The 15,675-nt window shown below is 43.0% G+C and overlaps 2 protein-coding genes across 2 annotated transcripts; one reads left to right on the plus strand and one right to left on the minus strand.

The window, feature by feature from the left end:
* Window positions 1-8,613: 8,613 nt before the first annotated feature.
* Window positions 8,614-10,486, plus strand: LOC102722874 (two-component response regulator ORR7-like). The gene is made up of 5 exons (XM_006657602.2): window positions 8,614-9,230; window positions 9,525-9,571; window positions 9,664-9,741; window positions 9,917-9,987; window positions 10,102-10,486. The coding sequence occupies exons 1-5, from the start codon at window positions 8,945-8,947 to the stop codon at window positions 10,187-10,189; spliced, it is 570 nt and encodes a 189-aa protein (XP_006657665.2). The 5' UTR covers window positions 8,614-8,944; the 3' UTR covers window positions 10,190-10,486.
* Window positions 10,487-12,518: 2,032 nt separating this feature from the next.
* Window positions 12,519-15,668, minus strand: LOC121054988 (putative disease resistance protein RGA4). Its single transcript, XM_040526300.1, has one exon. The coding sequence runs from the start codon at window positions 15,666-15,668 to the stop codon at window positions 12,519-12,521; it is 3,150 nt and encodes a 1,049-aa protein (XP_040382234.1).
* Between the last annotated feature and the right edge of the window lie 7 nt (window positions 15,669-15,675).

Genomic DNA, 15,675 nt, shown 5'->3' on the forward strand with positions numbered 1-15,675 from the left:
AATATATTTCTTGAACTTAGTTCATCATGTATTAGATAAAAAACATCCAAGCAATTTTTTTTTTGCCAACCATTTACATCAGTGATGGATTATAACATATGAATTGATTTTTCCACCCATTATACACATCACGTACAGGTTATAACTTATGAACTATAAGAGCTCAAACTCATCTGTAATGGGTGATAATTATCGTCCATCATAGATATATTACAACCATTGGATGTCAATCCAACATGAATGATGTATTCTCATAAGTGACAAATGATTGATGAGACCAATACACCGTCATAGTTGTGGGCTAGCACCCGTAAAAAGTGGAAAAACTAAGGGCAAGATGATGGTTGACAACACGGGCTAAGAGGTGAGCCAGAACTCACCAAAAGTTGAATATTTATTTTAAAGGGCAGAGTAAAAACAGATTGACATGCTCGAAATTTTTCTAATTTAAGATTATCATATCTACGATATATGGTAGGCCCAAGATCTTAAAGTTGGGTATTCGAAATAGGGAGGGGGTGAATTTTTTTCTTATAACCATAAGCCTACTATTTGATATGTATAATATCAAATAATTGATTATAATTTCATATGTTTATAATATCCACCATAAACTAAAATTGATTGACATATGAAAGCGTTAAACTACTAGTCGACAAATGTTTCCACGTATGAAATATATAAAAGATAGAAAATAGAAAATTGATCAAAAATCTTATAATTTAGATAATAACTTTCCGATGCTTGTTTTTTTTTGAAAAGGGGTGATGATTTCCTCATCCTTAACATGCAAACAGAATTATAACCAAGCATTAAATTAATTAACTATTTTGTGTCCTATCTTGCTTCTTAATAACTTGTTTTTGATATAATCTATTGAATACAAAACCATTTCAGTACTAGCTGTTGCAACAAGGAGAATAAGCACCAATTTGAGAAGTTTGTAAATTAGGTCATAATGAACAACCTTCTTTACAGCATCATACATAGGTTTGCTGGACTTCTAAAATTTATGAAAATTTCATCTTTACTCACATCTCTAATATAGAGATTAAGTTAAAAACTAAGTTGTCTCATTTCTTCTAAATCAAAATCATGAGGATAGAACCGAGCAAGCCTAACTGAACTGTCAACATCAAAAACAAAAAAGGAATTGGTTGGACCAAATAATGCCATCAATCTAAATAGCTATGTGTTTATCTCATCAAACATGCTATTTAACTCTTGAAATTGACTATCAATGACACAAAAAAATATATTGCGATGAAATCAATGGTAATTAATGGCATCTTTCGAAAAATTTCTTGATCTTTGTATAGGCTTGTACTTTAAAGCAATATCAACGACTTTAACTTTGTTCTTCATAAAAGAAGTGATGCTCTAAAGGAATTCTTACCATCCATCATCTTCTCTCAAAACATTGAGTTCTACCTTCGAACTCTATAAGTCCATGGCATTCACAATATCTTACTCTCTCTCCTTTGCAAAGCATTGCAGAAGTCATTTTTATCCATATATTTCATTCATCAAGTGCAATAAGAGAACATTGTAATTCTAGCATGCTTTGAGCTCCTAAAGCCTGTCATATTATAGATACATGAGTTGCATTATAGTTATATAGTGAGATCCCAACGTGTATCACCTACCATTATATATTAATTCAGTTAATACTAGGTTGTAGATGATAGAGGTGTAATGGATATCACATGATTAGAGGTATAAGGTCTTCACTTGGTCTTGTTAAGCTCATCTCTTGATTCAAATCTTGGACATTTTTAATTTCACCCAATTCCAATACTTCAATCATATATTCAACTTGGGATATGCAAAGCATGGGGATCTTTTTACAAGACATCTCAAGAACACCCAATAAGTATTCGAGTTGCCCAAAGAGCAATGCATAATCATATTCTCCTTATAGCTACAAGGGTTAATTGAAGTTGATGGGCAAAACAATTCACATACTAAGAGGAAGGAGACTATTCCATAATTAGTTTCATCAATCCATTAACATGACCCTTCATGTTACTAGCACCACTGAATCCTTATCCACGTATATTTGATAAGGGCAATTGGTACTTAATAAGCGAGGACTTAACTATCTTTTTAAGAGTCAATGGTGCATTATCGTCAACTTGGACAAGACCAACAAAAAGATCACCAAGTGTCATATATTGTTGGTAGGCATCACTAGACTCATAAGCAAGATTTGCAAAACACTCATCATCAAGTTCCTCAACAACAATCTTTGAAGTTAGAATGAGAAAATTATTCGATATCTGATTCAACAATCAAGGTGGCACTTGCTGGAGCGATTTGTTTGGTAGGAGTCAGAAAATACCAAGCCATATATTTTGGGGTGGTGCCAGATTGTCTGGTCAAGTCTTGGAGTGATTGTATAATTGCGAAGTCAGACAAAGGAGAAGAATGCACCTAGCAATCTGGTGTTGAACAGACAATCTAGCTCACACATGACCCGACAGTCTTACATGTTGTTATACTCTCTGACTCTATATACCAATGACTAGTTGTCAACGACCATTGCAAAAGTTGCATAGTGTCGGACAATCCTATATGGTGTTGGACTATCCGATCCTATATAATTTTGGTAGACTTATGCAATGGCTAGAAAAGGTTTGTTAGAGTTGTTGGGGGGCAATATAAGGACAATGTTACGGGGTTGTTTGAAGACTTTCAAACCCTCTTTAATGTGAGGAAGCTAACTGCTAGTCCATGAGCCTCAAATACTTATTGAAGGTGTACTTGGTGCAATGATTAGAAGGCCAGTTGATCTCCCACCATCTCAAGAGTGTGCTAGAGCATGTGCATTATTAGAGAGAGTGGTGTCTTTCAAGTTGGAGAACTTGAGCAGTTACAATCAATGAAGAAAAAGCACATGAGCAATCAAGTGTGTTGTGTGCCCGAAAGAATATTGTAAGGTTCTACCTCACCTCTGCAAGGGAAGTGCTAAAGTGAGTGGAATCCGAGCTTCACCTTGATGGGATCTTGGTATAGCAAATGAGACAAATGAAAGGTAGTCATATGGCATCCAAGTTTGTGATAGAGAAGGAAAGTTGGAGCACGCGATTGGCCTTGATGGTGACTTAGAGACCAAGGTTTCACTAGAGATGTGCTTGAAGAAAAAACTGGTTCAAAGATACCCCAACTTCGATAAGAGTTTGCTTAACAGGGAGTAGGAATAGTTGGTTCTAAAGTTAATTATGGAAACACGATTGTGTCTCATGTTCTCTTTTTACCTTGTATTTGTTACTTTCTCTCTTGAGCTATTTGGTGATCTTTATCTAATTTATATCTATTAAATATCACATACTTGTGTGATTTGTGTGTGTTATGAGTTTATCTCAATAGGGGTTCGATTGTTTTCTGTGTAGGCTAGAATGTCTGTTCCTAGTTAGACTGTTTTGAGTTTTCCTTTTTTTCTATTTTTCTCTACAAGCGATTAGATTGTCTTGAACCCGTCATACTATCCAACTCTATGCCCAACTTTGTCGGTACGCGAGCTATCTGATGTAATCCTGGAATGAACGGTCAATACCAATTCCCCTATGAAGTTTTTGTAATGCTAGGTGGTGCCTATTCGATCCCCTAGGCGACATTGACAATTCGATCTCAAGGTGCTTTCACATCTCCCGTCCCTCTCCATCATCATCGCCATCAGTTTCTTTCAGATGTCACTGCCACCACCGAGGCCATGGCGGTCCTCGTCACTAGAGTAGGAGGCACAAGATCCATGGGACAACAAGGATACATAACAGCCAAATTTGCTTTGCTTTTTCGTGGCATAGATCTGAAGGGTGCAGCCGATGACCATGTTATCCCAAATTGTCATTGGCCGGGTGTGCTCCCCATCCCTCCACCACCACTTGCACACATGTATAATGGGCTGCCAGTATATTTCGTTGTAACGCACGGGCATGTATTAGTTGACACATAACAATAGGTAAACTCATGACATACTATATGTTGAATAGTACCCCGTTTTATAATGTAACACTTTCTTATTTATCTAGATTCATATATACAAATAGTGCACATTAATCAATATATAAATATAAACACAACTAAAACATCTTACGGTATAAAACGGAGGAAGTATTTATCTTTTTAATAATGGTTTTGTTATAAATCATCCAGTGATTTTTTTCTCTCAAAATCACACAAATTTAACTTACATGTAATTCTAGTGTAACTAACATTAAGCTATATTTTTTATTGGCATGAGATTTATATGTTAGGTATATACTCGTTCCACTTGCAAATACATGTTAGTTAAATTATAGTTACACTACAGTTATACTATATTACATTCATATGATTCAAAGAAAAAATCACCTGGCGGACATATAGCCACTCACTTATACGTAAGTTTAGACTTCAATATATGTGAAGTTGTACTCTCTCTTCATTTTTTTTTATTTTATTGAGTTAACATCATCCAATATTTAACTTTTTTTTTGCAAATATGCAAAGGGTCCCTCTCCACTGCATTTTACTGGTAGTATTATACTACCAGTAGAACTAATCTAATCCGTTGATTTAAAAAGATATTTTGGTAGTTTGTTAATTAATTGATTAGTACTACCTCCGTTTTATAATGTAAGATGTTTAACTTTTTTGGTTGCAACGTTTGATCATTCGTCTTATTCAAAAATTTAATACAAATAAAAAAATAACAAGTCGTGCTTAAAAGTTCTTTGGGTGATAAAGAAAGTCACAAGCAAAATAAATAATATTTTCATAATTTTTTAAATAAGACAAATGAACATTGCAAGTAAAAAAGTCAAACATCTTACATTATGAAACGGAGAGAAACGGAGAGAGTAGTATTTTGTAATTTTGTTTTTGGCAATAAAGATCACAATAAAAAGGACGATATTACCCATTCAAATTTCTACTACACGTAATATTGTTAGTAGTATAATTTAATCACACCATCCGATAAAAAATAGATCAACGGTGTGGATTAAATTCTACTACAAGTAAAATGCACCGGAGTCTTAACCCCGCAAAATTATAAGTTTAGCTTGAAGTGTCTTCGGTAATAAACCAAATCACAAAAAATAATTAATAATTATGAGAAATTCTCTAAAAGGACAAATGATATCGAATAAATAAAAAAGTGAAGGGATTAATTGGCAACGTATGTTTATATGGTCATAGTGTTTTAGATATGATACCACTGTTTACAACATTGTCTCAGTGAAGTAGAAGCACAACAGGGAGGATACCCACATCCTCTGCAATGCATTTCCTCGATAGTGAGATTTATTAAAAATCCACCTCCAGATACGTACGCTGGACCTTTCATCTATATATAAAAAGAGTCGCACGTACTGTTCATCCACTACTCTTCCTCTGAGTGATACGGAGGCAGCAGATCAGAGACGATCCCCGCAAGGCGATCATGCTGGCCCCACATACGGGCATGAGGGAGATGTTTGCTCGTGTTCTAGTGTTTCGTACGTACTATACGGGCGTACCAAGCCGAAGACGCTGCCGACGCCGGTGCTGCACTAGAGATATACTCCGTACATACTGCCGCCCCCGTTGACAGCAAATCTGCCAGCAGCCAAGCATCACAAGTTGATACTCCATATAACTAGGTGCATATCGAGTCAGGATAGCTTGGCTTGGCTTATTATTCTGACGAGCTAAAAACTTAGGTGGTATTTAGATTGGGAAAATTTTTAGAAGAAATGTCATATCAAATGTTTGACCGGATGTCAGAAGGGTTTTTCGGACACGAATGAAAAAACGAATTTCACAGCTAGCCTGGAAACCGTGGGACGAACCTTTTGAGCCTAATTAATCCGTTATTAGCACATATTGGTTACTGTAGCACTTATGGCTAATCATGAACTAATTAGGCTCAAAAGATTTGTCTCAAGATTTCTTCCGTAACTGTGCAATTAGTTTTTTGGTTCATCTATATTTAATGCTTTATTTAGGTGTCCAAAAATTTGATGTGATGTTTTTGAAAAAAAATTTTGGAAACTACACGAGACCTTATTTTGGCTCGGCTCATCACACAACTTAAGGCTTGAGCTGGTTCATTTGACTCGCAGGCCACTGATGTATCAGAATATTGAAAGGAGGGGAGCATGCTAATTAGTGGTTGCCAATGGGGGGTATGCTCACATGGGGAGAGCCAGCCGGTCCTAAGATTTTGGTTGCCCAAGACGAAACTGGAAACGGGGCCCTAAATATAACATACAAGAATAATCTTTTTATACCTAATGCTATCGATTAATATTTAAAGTGTATTAAAAATCAATATTTATATAAGAAAACTAGTAGCATTGGCAGAGCCCTTTGAATTTTTTTTTCTAATATTTCTAAATGCAAAGACATTCACTACGATCAATTTCAATTGTATTTGAATTTTTTTCTCTAGTAGTCATAAAGAATTGTCTGTTTTCCCTTAATGACATGACTTGAAGAATGAGCTTATAATTTAAAAAGAGAATGTACTGGTGAAGTCATATATATAAATTATAAAACTAAAAAAATAAGTGAATTAATCAAATAAACAAGTGAATAAATAATAGCAATCGTTATGCACCCATCATCGCTAATCACATATGGGAGCCCAAAATTTTGGGGCCCGGTGCGGCCGTCTCTCTGAGGCCGTGTTCGGACGCACATCTCCTTTATTTTTCACGCGCACGCTTCCCGAACTGTTAAATGTTGTATATTTTGCAAAAGCTTTCTATAGAAAAGTCGTTTTAAAAAATCATATTAATCTATTTTATATTTTTTAATAATTAATAGTTAATTAATAATGTATTAATCTATTGCTACGTTTTTCGCACCAGGTAAGTTAGGCCTGAGTCTGCCCCACCCTCAGGACCGGCCTGGCAGACGGCCGAGGGCGATAGCCGGCGTGACACTCAAGGGCGAAGGGCGGTAGCTGGCGACGCTCGAAGGAGGGGGACGGCGGTTGGGGCGTGCTGGTGGGCGGAGGACGACAGCCGGTGTGGGTCGAGGACGGAGGATGCAGGTGATCAAGGGTGCTAGCTCGGGGCGCTCGCGCAGGATGAGAAGATGGAGGTCGGGGCCATATGCTCGCCAACGGAGGACAACGCTGCTTGAGGGAGAAGAATAGGGACCATCAGTGTTCACACATGCAGAGAATGATGCTGGTCGGTGATGCAGACGGAGGACTACTTTTTAAGATTTTAGTTTGAGCTAAGATGGCTGCTGTAAACTTGTGGGTCTCTTGAAAACTATTTACTATTATGTTGAAGTCACCTACTGAAGTTCTGTTTGATATGTTTTTCTTTATACACTAAATTTTGTTTGGTTCACGAGCCATTATTATGAATAACTAGTTGAAAGACTAGCTCGGCTGCCGATAATTCATAACAAACCAATCTAAGACGACCAGAGCCAAACGAGCCAAGAGCATCTTAAAGAGAATAACTAAATTTTAACTTTTTAAATCTAAATTTAGCCATTCAAGTTAGTTTTGGCAACTTCAAATTTAATGCGCACTCTAACAAATTCTTCGTCCTCACTCTTAAAATTTAGAAAAAGAGAGGATGGTTGGTGGGGGAACTGGATAAGTCAGAGGGGCTGACATGTGGGCCGTGGGCAGTGGGGCCCACATGTCAAGGATCCATGTCCCTCTGACTTAAGTCAGAGGAACCGTGTCCGGCTGGTGGGTCCTACCTATATGGGACCATGGATAGCAATCTTACTAGTGAGAGAATTAATTGCTAGATTTGACTATTGAGCAGACATGTTTAACTATTTAAATAACATGGTAAGTCAAATATGTATTCTTTTCGAGGGCAACATTTTACAAAATTGTTATAATTTAGTGTGACAAATGAGATGAGTAGACTCTGAGATATGGGCCGTGTCCGTTCGTTTATATAAGTTAACTTATCACCCTCGTTTTCCGTGCGTTCACTTTCCAAACTGCTAAACGGTGTATTTTTTGCAAAAAATTTTTATAGGAAAGTTGTTTAAAAAATCATTTTAATCTATTATATATTTTTTTAACAATTAATAATTAATTAATCATATATTAATTTAGTACTACGTTTTTCGCGCCGAGATAAGTTAAATTACCTTCATCAACAAGTTTTTTTTGGGTACATCCCTATAACCATCATAAAACCTCACTACCGGCTTACGATAGGTCCAGTGAACCGTCGGTCGAGCCAACAACGTTTGCCCTGTCTGAAGGAAAAAAAAAAAAAACAGAGAGAGAGAGAGAGACGATTCCGCTGCCGCTGACGCGCACGACAGCGGGTCCGCGAGACGGCGAGATTCGGTGGGGGCGAGATCGAGCGCCCCAGCCGGCAAGCGGATCCGTGATGCTGCCGTGATTAACATTCATTCACTCTTGCTCGGGCCACATGCCCCCCCGTTCCGCCCCCGCCCGGCACAGCACAGCCTGCTGCCCTCGCGCGCGGCAGCGGAACGAACCCCACCACGCTGCCCCCTCGATCGCGCACGGCGCGCGGACACCCAATCTCTCCCTGCCGCCGCCTGCCGTACGTACGTGCCGCGGCTCTCCCCTCTCGCGCGCGAGATACTCTACGATGCAGCTAGCTGTACGTACGCGGACAGATCCGTTGCCGATCCGTCGATCCTGCGTACGCGATCCGCAGGGAGATACTCGCGTATCGATCGATACCCTCTGTGTCCACCGACAAGGTACGAGAGATCCGTTCACCGCGCCGATGTGATCCGCCTGGGCCCGAATCGCCCCGGTTGCCTTACGCCTCTGACACCGATCCTCCTTGTTCCGCTCTCCCTCTGATTCGTATTGATTGTCTGTCTCTTGTTGCTCCGCTATATATTATACACTTCAGTTTGCTGTCGAGCGTGTCACGTCTTCGATACCTGTCGCTTTGTTACGTTTGTTTCGAGTTGAGATCGAGGTTGAGCACGTACTGTGCCGCCGTCGTTGATGGAGATGAGGGTGCCGGCGGTGGTGGTGGCCGGAGGATGCGACCTCGGCGGGTGCTGCCGAGGTGGTGGCAAGGTGGCCGACGGGGAGGAGGGGAAGAAGGACGAGCGGATCAGTGCTGTCAAGGACTGGGTGATGGCGCAGGTGGTGCCGGTGGACGACAACGCGTCGGCGGAGGATGAGGACGAGGAGGCAGAGGCGCCGCCGCCGTACGTGATGGCCGTCGATGACAGCTCCGTCGACCGCGCCATCATCACGGCGCTGCTTCGGCGATCCAAGTACCGTGGTAAGCACATACGTGCCTTCGTCATTTTTGGCGACGTGTTCCATCTAAAGTTATTTTTTAATACTATCTTCGTCCCATAAGATAGGAATTTATTGTTTTATTTAAATTCATACATTGAACAATATTATATACATATATATATATATGCTTAAATTTATTATCATTTATATGAATATAAACAGAACCAGAAAGTTTAATAAATGGAGTAAGATTTTCTCTTGACTTTGTTTGGTTATGTACAAACAACCGTACAGTATTGCCAGTTCTGATGGCGTTGTAATTTTGTTCATGCAGTGACTGCCGTAGACAGTGGAAAGCGGGCGCTGGAGATACTCGGCTCGGTAAGTCGGTATACATCTTCTGCATTCTTGTTTCTTTCTGTAGCAAATTAAATCAAGCCCTCATTTCTAAGAAAATCTTAACGTTTAATCAGGAACCAAATGTGAGCATGATCATCACGGACTACTGGATGCCGGAGATGACCGGGTACGACCTGCTCAAGAAGGTCAAGGTAATTATTAATTAATCAACACGAACTGAATCACCGCAACCACATAATTAATTAATTAATTAATAATTAGCCTCTGAAAAGAAAAGGCCCAAACAAATCTTTGATCTGCTCGTCACCACGTTGCCCGCGCGATCATGTCAAAGCTTCCAAATAACAAACCAAACTCTTCAAGCAGGAATCGTCGGAGCTGAAGCAGATCCCGGTGGTGATCATGTCGTCAGAGAACGTGCCCACGAGGATCAGCAGGTGCTCGACTTCGTCGTCTCGTCACCGATCAAACGTGACATTTTCTTTTCTAATTCTTGCGAGGTGTTATCTCTGACATGATCACAATGCTGTGCGATTCCTTGCTACCTCCAGATGCTTGGAAGAAGGCGCCGAGGACTTCCTGCTCAAGCCGGTCCGGCCGGCGGACATCTCCCGCATATCCAGCCGGATGCTGCAGTGAACTCAACTGACCGGCGGCCGCCGCCGTCGGCGAAATCCGGTGTCGACGCCGGCCATTGTGACCCGGTGCTGGTGCCACTGTAGTTGTAGATGGTGTAGCCATGTAGGCAGTGGAATGTAGACTAGGAAGATCTTATGGTGGTGTTCTGGGTTGATCAGCTGGTTGAGTGGTTTTGTCTTCTTGTAGCTGTAGGCAACTGTTCTACTTGTAGTAGTAACCTAATGGCATGTGTATTTGTCGATTGATCACTGTTGCAAAGCATGATTTCTGTTCTGGAGCTAACTACATTAATTAGCTGAACTCCTCTGTTAAGACTGCTGGTACGAAGCTTTTCGGTCTGTGACAGGTTTAGCTTTCGAAAGAAACGCTCTCACTAGTACACAGAGGCATTCATAACTTTGAGTTACTTCTGTAATTAATTGTATATATGTCGAATAGTACAGACAGTACATTTCTTCCGCTGCAGGAAGCAGCAACAATGAAAGAACTGCAGTAATGCTGGTCCAGTCCTGAATGCTCATTAAACACTTTGGCATATGTAGACTGCAGCCCAATTCTATTTCTACTTGTTCAACAACATTCAAGACTCTCGGGGGGACAAGATCGAACATTTCAGCATCGAGATTATAAGCACACACTATGCTTAGCTACTCATGCAGTCATGCTCGTCGAGCTAACCGAACCATTGAAATTACATGTTTAGACCTAGCTCAGAATAGTCAACAGCAAAAGGGGATCATTAGAAATACGTGGAATCTTTTTCTTCCCTGAGGGAGAGAAACATCTACTCTGTTTTAATAAATGGAGCCACTTTTTGTTGTACATGTCTTATTACACAAAACTTATATAATTATTATTTATTTTGTTATCGTTCAATTTATTAGTAAATATATTTTAATTATAACTTACATTTACGAATATTCACATAAAAATTTAAATAAGATGAATGATCAAATATTTGCCAAAAAGTAAAAGGTGTTAAAGTATGGATGGAGTATATACGGAATCATAAACAATTATACATTTATACTAACAATAGATCAAGTGCTCCACTAGACCACCATTACTAAGCCAGATGTTGCACCTAAGCACAAGTCCAACAAAATGGAATCAAATCATCCATTAGTAACATGGGAATGTTTGGTTGATGTCTAAGCCTGACACAACAAAGTTAGATAAGTTATGCCATGTGAGAAAGTGTGTCCAAGAAATAGTTGACAACGCTTGACACAGTTGTGGTATCGTTGGCTTTAAAATTAAGGGCATGACAATAGAGATCTTAGAAAACGTGGGTTGAGGGCATTCGCAGTGTAGTGATTAGGATATTGTCTATAGAATTAAATAAGATGTTTTATGTGTAAAATATGATGTGACAAATGAGGTAATGAAAAAAGAGAATGAAACCATGTCTGTATTAGACATGGTTTGTACATAATACCCAAAGACATGATGAGAATTCAAATGTAAATTAGTGATATTTACGTCGTAAGAGTGATGTCTAGTAATAGTTTCTTAGTGATAGAAAAGATATAGAAATCATAACTAATGTTTGTATTAGGATTGCTCTGACATCTCGATGCGGTAATGCGAGACAATGAAACAAACGCCCCATAGTAAACACAAAATTATTACGTTACTGAAATCAAAAGGGGCTATCTTGGATAGTTGGATGTTCTGTTTCCGACTTAAAATCGGTATAAATAAATTGCAAGCCCAAAAAGATTTGACGGCTTTATTTCGGTGGAGCACTGGTTAATGGACCGTAACCCATCAAGTTTTCTTTGAGAATTAGCCCATCTAGAAGTAACCCACCAAATTTACGGATGGTTTCGGCCCAATCCGTAAGAAAAGAAAGGGTAGCCTCCGAGACCCACGCCTTCCCCTTTTTCTTTCCCGAAAAATGTTTGGTTCGTCTACCTGCCTTCGCTCTGCCCCTCGCCGTCGCACGACGCCGCCACCGCCACCGCAGCCGCCATCCGATCTGCCTCCTGCGCCTCCCTACGCTTCTGCGGCGCCGCTCCTTCGCTCCGCTGCTCTGTGTCCACCGCGGCACGCGGTGCTCTACTTTGTCGGCCTCCGCGCGCACGGTTGGTCACCTCCTGGTGTCGATTTGCGTGGCCAGCAGCCTCGTCGGATGCCGTTCGACATAAGCCTCACCGGCCACTACGCTTCTCGATTACACTGAGAAACTATGGGTAATGAGAAATTACGGGTGTTACGATTCCAGTACAGCTGAAAATAATTCCAGAGCTGCCCAACAGGCCCCTAAAACTGCCGCAACTTACATATCAAAATTGAAAATGTGACAGCTAATTAAGCAGATGCATTCCTATTTTGAGTCTGAGACATTCTTGCTCGTGTGGTAGCTAACCGGGTGTCTAGAATAGCACATGTAAGCTTCTTTACAATATGCAGCAACACTTGTGAACCTCTTCATGATTGTCCAGTCCTGATGTCCCATTAGGCACCTATCAAGCATGGCGGTGCTGCAATGCAGCTCCAACTCGAGGCCGTCTTCGCTGAGCGGCTCTCCTTTCTCAGCCAGCCTCGACAACCACATTGGGACATGCTCCATCGACTCGTCTTCGAGGTACAGCCACTTCAGCGCATTCAGATTGTTCACAACCTGTAGTGCAGGGCAGTCAGCTACATAGAGCTCTTTGATCTGATACAGGTCTGAAATGCTTGCAAGACAGTGGCTTCCATTTATGCGCAGCAAGCCTGAAAGTTCAGGAAAGTTTTCAATCTTGTTCAGGGCATGGGCTCCTTCTATGCGCAGCTTCTGCATCTTCTTGGCATGCTTCAACTGTTCAGGGAGAGCTCTGAGTTTTGGGCAGTCCTTCAGTTCAAGTTGCCGCAGACAAGGTAATAGCTGAACTGAAGAATTGCATGTCTCTTGTGTTATCTGCAATGTCCAGTCTTCCCATTTAGGCATCTTTCCAATCCACAAGAACTCAAGTTTGGGAAATACGCTGCCTCCTCCTTGGCCGTAAAACTCAGAGCCAACTGACACAATAGATTCTGCGCGTACAATCTTAAGGAATGTCAGATGGGGTAGTTGACCCAAAGGTGGAAATTTGGGACAGAACTTGCAATCTACAAGTTTTAGCCATGTCACGTTGCAAAGAGAAGATGACTCCATCCAAGTTGGAAATCTTCGGCCAAAGAATCCTCTGATGAGAAGGTCCTGTAAACAATTTGCAGGAAGCAGCTTCTCAAATATTGCTTCGATCTTTTCAACCTCAAATTTATCCCAGGGGTTATCATCACTGTTTGGTTTTACAGTACATGACAACTCTAATCTCTTCAGATATCGTTTATTATCAAGGCTAGCTCCAGTGTCAATTGCTGCCCTTTCCAAATTATCAATACGGAGCCATCTGAGCTGCGAGAGACTCTCTAGCTCTGCCAAGATCCACCCTTGCTGCATTGTGCTGCTACTGCTTGCACTAGTGACTATGAACCCTTGCAAATCAACAAGGGAATGCAGCCTTCCAATTCCTTCTGGTACCAATCTTATCGGTGTTTCTTCAATTCCAAGTCGTCGTAAACTATGTATGCGACTAAGTGTTCTTGGTAATGCATTGAGCAGTATGCACCTCTTCACATTCAGAAACTGCAGATTCCTAAGTTGGCTGATGCTCTCCGGTAATGCTTGTATGTTAACACTTTCAAAGCCTAGATATCTCAAGTGCATCAGATCTCCAATCGATTCAGGAATTTTGTTGATTCCACAGTCACTGAGGAACAAAGTTCGAAGACTGGAAAACCTTACCATCAATCTACTATTAACATTTTGGATGCTAATGAGGAACAGAGTTCTCAGACATTTGCAGCTGTCGGAGATTGCCTTGCAAGGCGTCGTTACCTCTTCCAAGTTCATCAGTGACAGCCGCCGGAGCTTGACAAGCGGCGAAGAACCATTCACGGCCTGCAAGTCCCCGCAGACGCTCTCCCTCCTCGACAGATGCTGAGCAAATGATCTCAACACATCATGCACCGTGCTCCTGCTCTGATCGGCGAGATAACCTGGGTGTGGCTGCAAGATGCTCCTGGTGATCAGCTCATAGTAGCACTCTTCGGCGAGCTCCTCCATGGTGGATTCTCCTGACTCAGTGACAAAACCTTCAGCGACCCATTGCCTGCAGATATGGCAGCGCCAGTAGACGAAGTCTACAGGGAAGAGGGAGAAGTAGAGGAAGCACTGCTTGAGGCGTGACGGCAAGTCGTCGTAGCTCAGAAAGATTGCTCCTTTGAACTCCTCGGGGAGCTTGGCCATGGACCACGCGTCGCTGCCAAGAACCCTCTCCCACTCGGCTCTGCTCCTGCGCTTCGTCATCAGGAGCCCTCCGATCACCTTGACGGCGATGGGGAGGAAGCCGCATTTGGCGACGATGGCCATGCCTACACTTCTGAGGCTCTGGATTTCGTCGGCGTCGAGGCACGCCGTCCTGTATAGGAGTTCCCAGCCGGAGTGAGCGGTTAGGTGCCTCACCTGATGGCTGTGGCCGGCGCCGGCTTTGGCGGCGACTCCCTGGTCCCTGGTTGTGATGAGGACTCTCCCCGTGGCGCCGTGGAAGGGAAGGCGGAGCAAGGACGTCCACACGCCGGCGTCCCACACGTCGTCGAGGACGAGGAAGAAGCGCTTCCCGGAGACGGTGGAGCGAAGGATCGGATGCAGCTCCGCCAGCGTCTCGGCGCGGCCGTAGTCGCCGCCGCAGCACCGGATGGCCTCCTTCACCGTGTCGGCCTCCGAGTACTCCCTCGAGATGCACAGCCACGCCCTCACCGGGAACCCGCCGGCGATCCTCCGGCTGTTGAACACCCGCTGCGCGAGCGTCGTCTTGCCGATGCCTCCCATCCCGACGACGGCGACCACCTCCACCTCTCCATGGCCGTCGTCGCGCATTATCGCCTCCACCAGCTCGTCCGTCGCGCTCTTGATTTCCTTTCCCACGACGTTGGTGTCCAGCAGCGGGGTGCTCGTACGCGCTCGAACCCGGCCGGCGCCGCGAGCGACGCCGTCCTCCGCCTTGGGATCATCGACGGCGAGGCCCAAGAACAGCCTATCCTTGCATATCTCCTCGAACCTCCCGTTGAGGCGCCTAATCTGAGCTCCGATCACGAACCGAGCCTGCAATCTTTGCACGGACGAGAGCAAATTCAGCGCCACCAGTGGCCCCCCGGCCCCGGAGCGTGGCCGGCCGTCGGCCAGCAGGCGGCCGCCGCGGCACCTGCAGAGGTCGAGTATGTCGTCGGCGTCGTAGAGGAAGTCTCTGAGCTCTTCGAGCCACGCGGCGGCGGCGCTGCCCTCCCCGTGCCGCTCCGCCTCCGCGACAGCGCCGATCACGCGCTCCATCCGGCGCTGCATGCTCCGGACGTCGCCCTCCACGCCGAGACCGGCGGCGATCCTGCCGGCGATCAGACCCGCGAGCTTCGAGGCGCATGCCGCCGCCAAGGAGCTCAGGATCATCGCCATTCTCGTT

The sequence above is a fragment of the Oryza brachyantha genome, chromosome 7, assembly GCF_000231095.2.
Source record: "Oryza brachyantha chromosome 7, ObraRS2, whole genome shotgun sequence".
NCBI lineage: Eukaryota > Viridiplantae > Streptophyta > Magnoliopsida > Poales > Poaceae > Oryza > Oryza brachyantha.

Excerpts from the sequence above, each read along its gene's own strand:
- LOC102722874 (XM_006657602.2), top strand. The coding sequence starts at position 8,945 with ATGGAGATGAGGGTGCCGGCGGTGGTGGTGGCCGGAGGATGCGACCTC. Across the intron at positions 9,231-9,524 it reads TCGGCGATCCAAGTACCGTG|TGACTGCCGTAGACAGTGGA; the intron begins GTAAGCACATAC and ends TTGTTCATGCAG. Across the intron at positions 9,988-10,101 it reads GTGCCCACGAGGATCAGCAG|ATGCTTGGAAGAAGGCGCCG; the intron begins GTGCTCGACTTC and ends TGCTACCTCCAG.
- LOC121054988 (XM_040526300.1), bottom strand. The coding sequence starts at position 15,668 with ATGGCGATGATCCTGAGCTCCTTGGCGGCGGCATGCGCCTCGAAGCTC.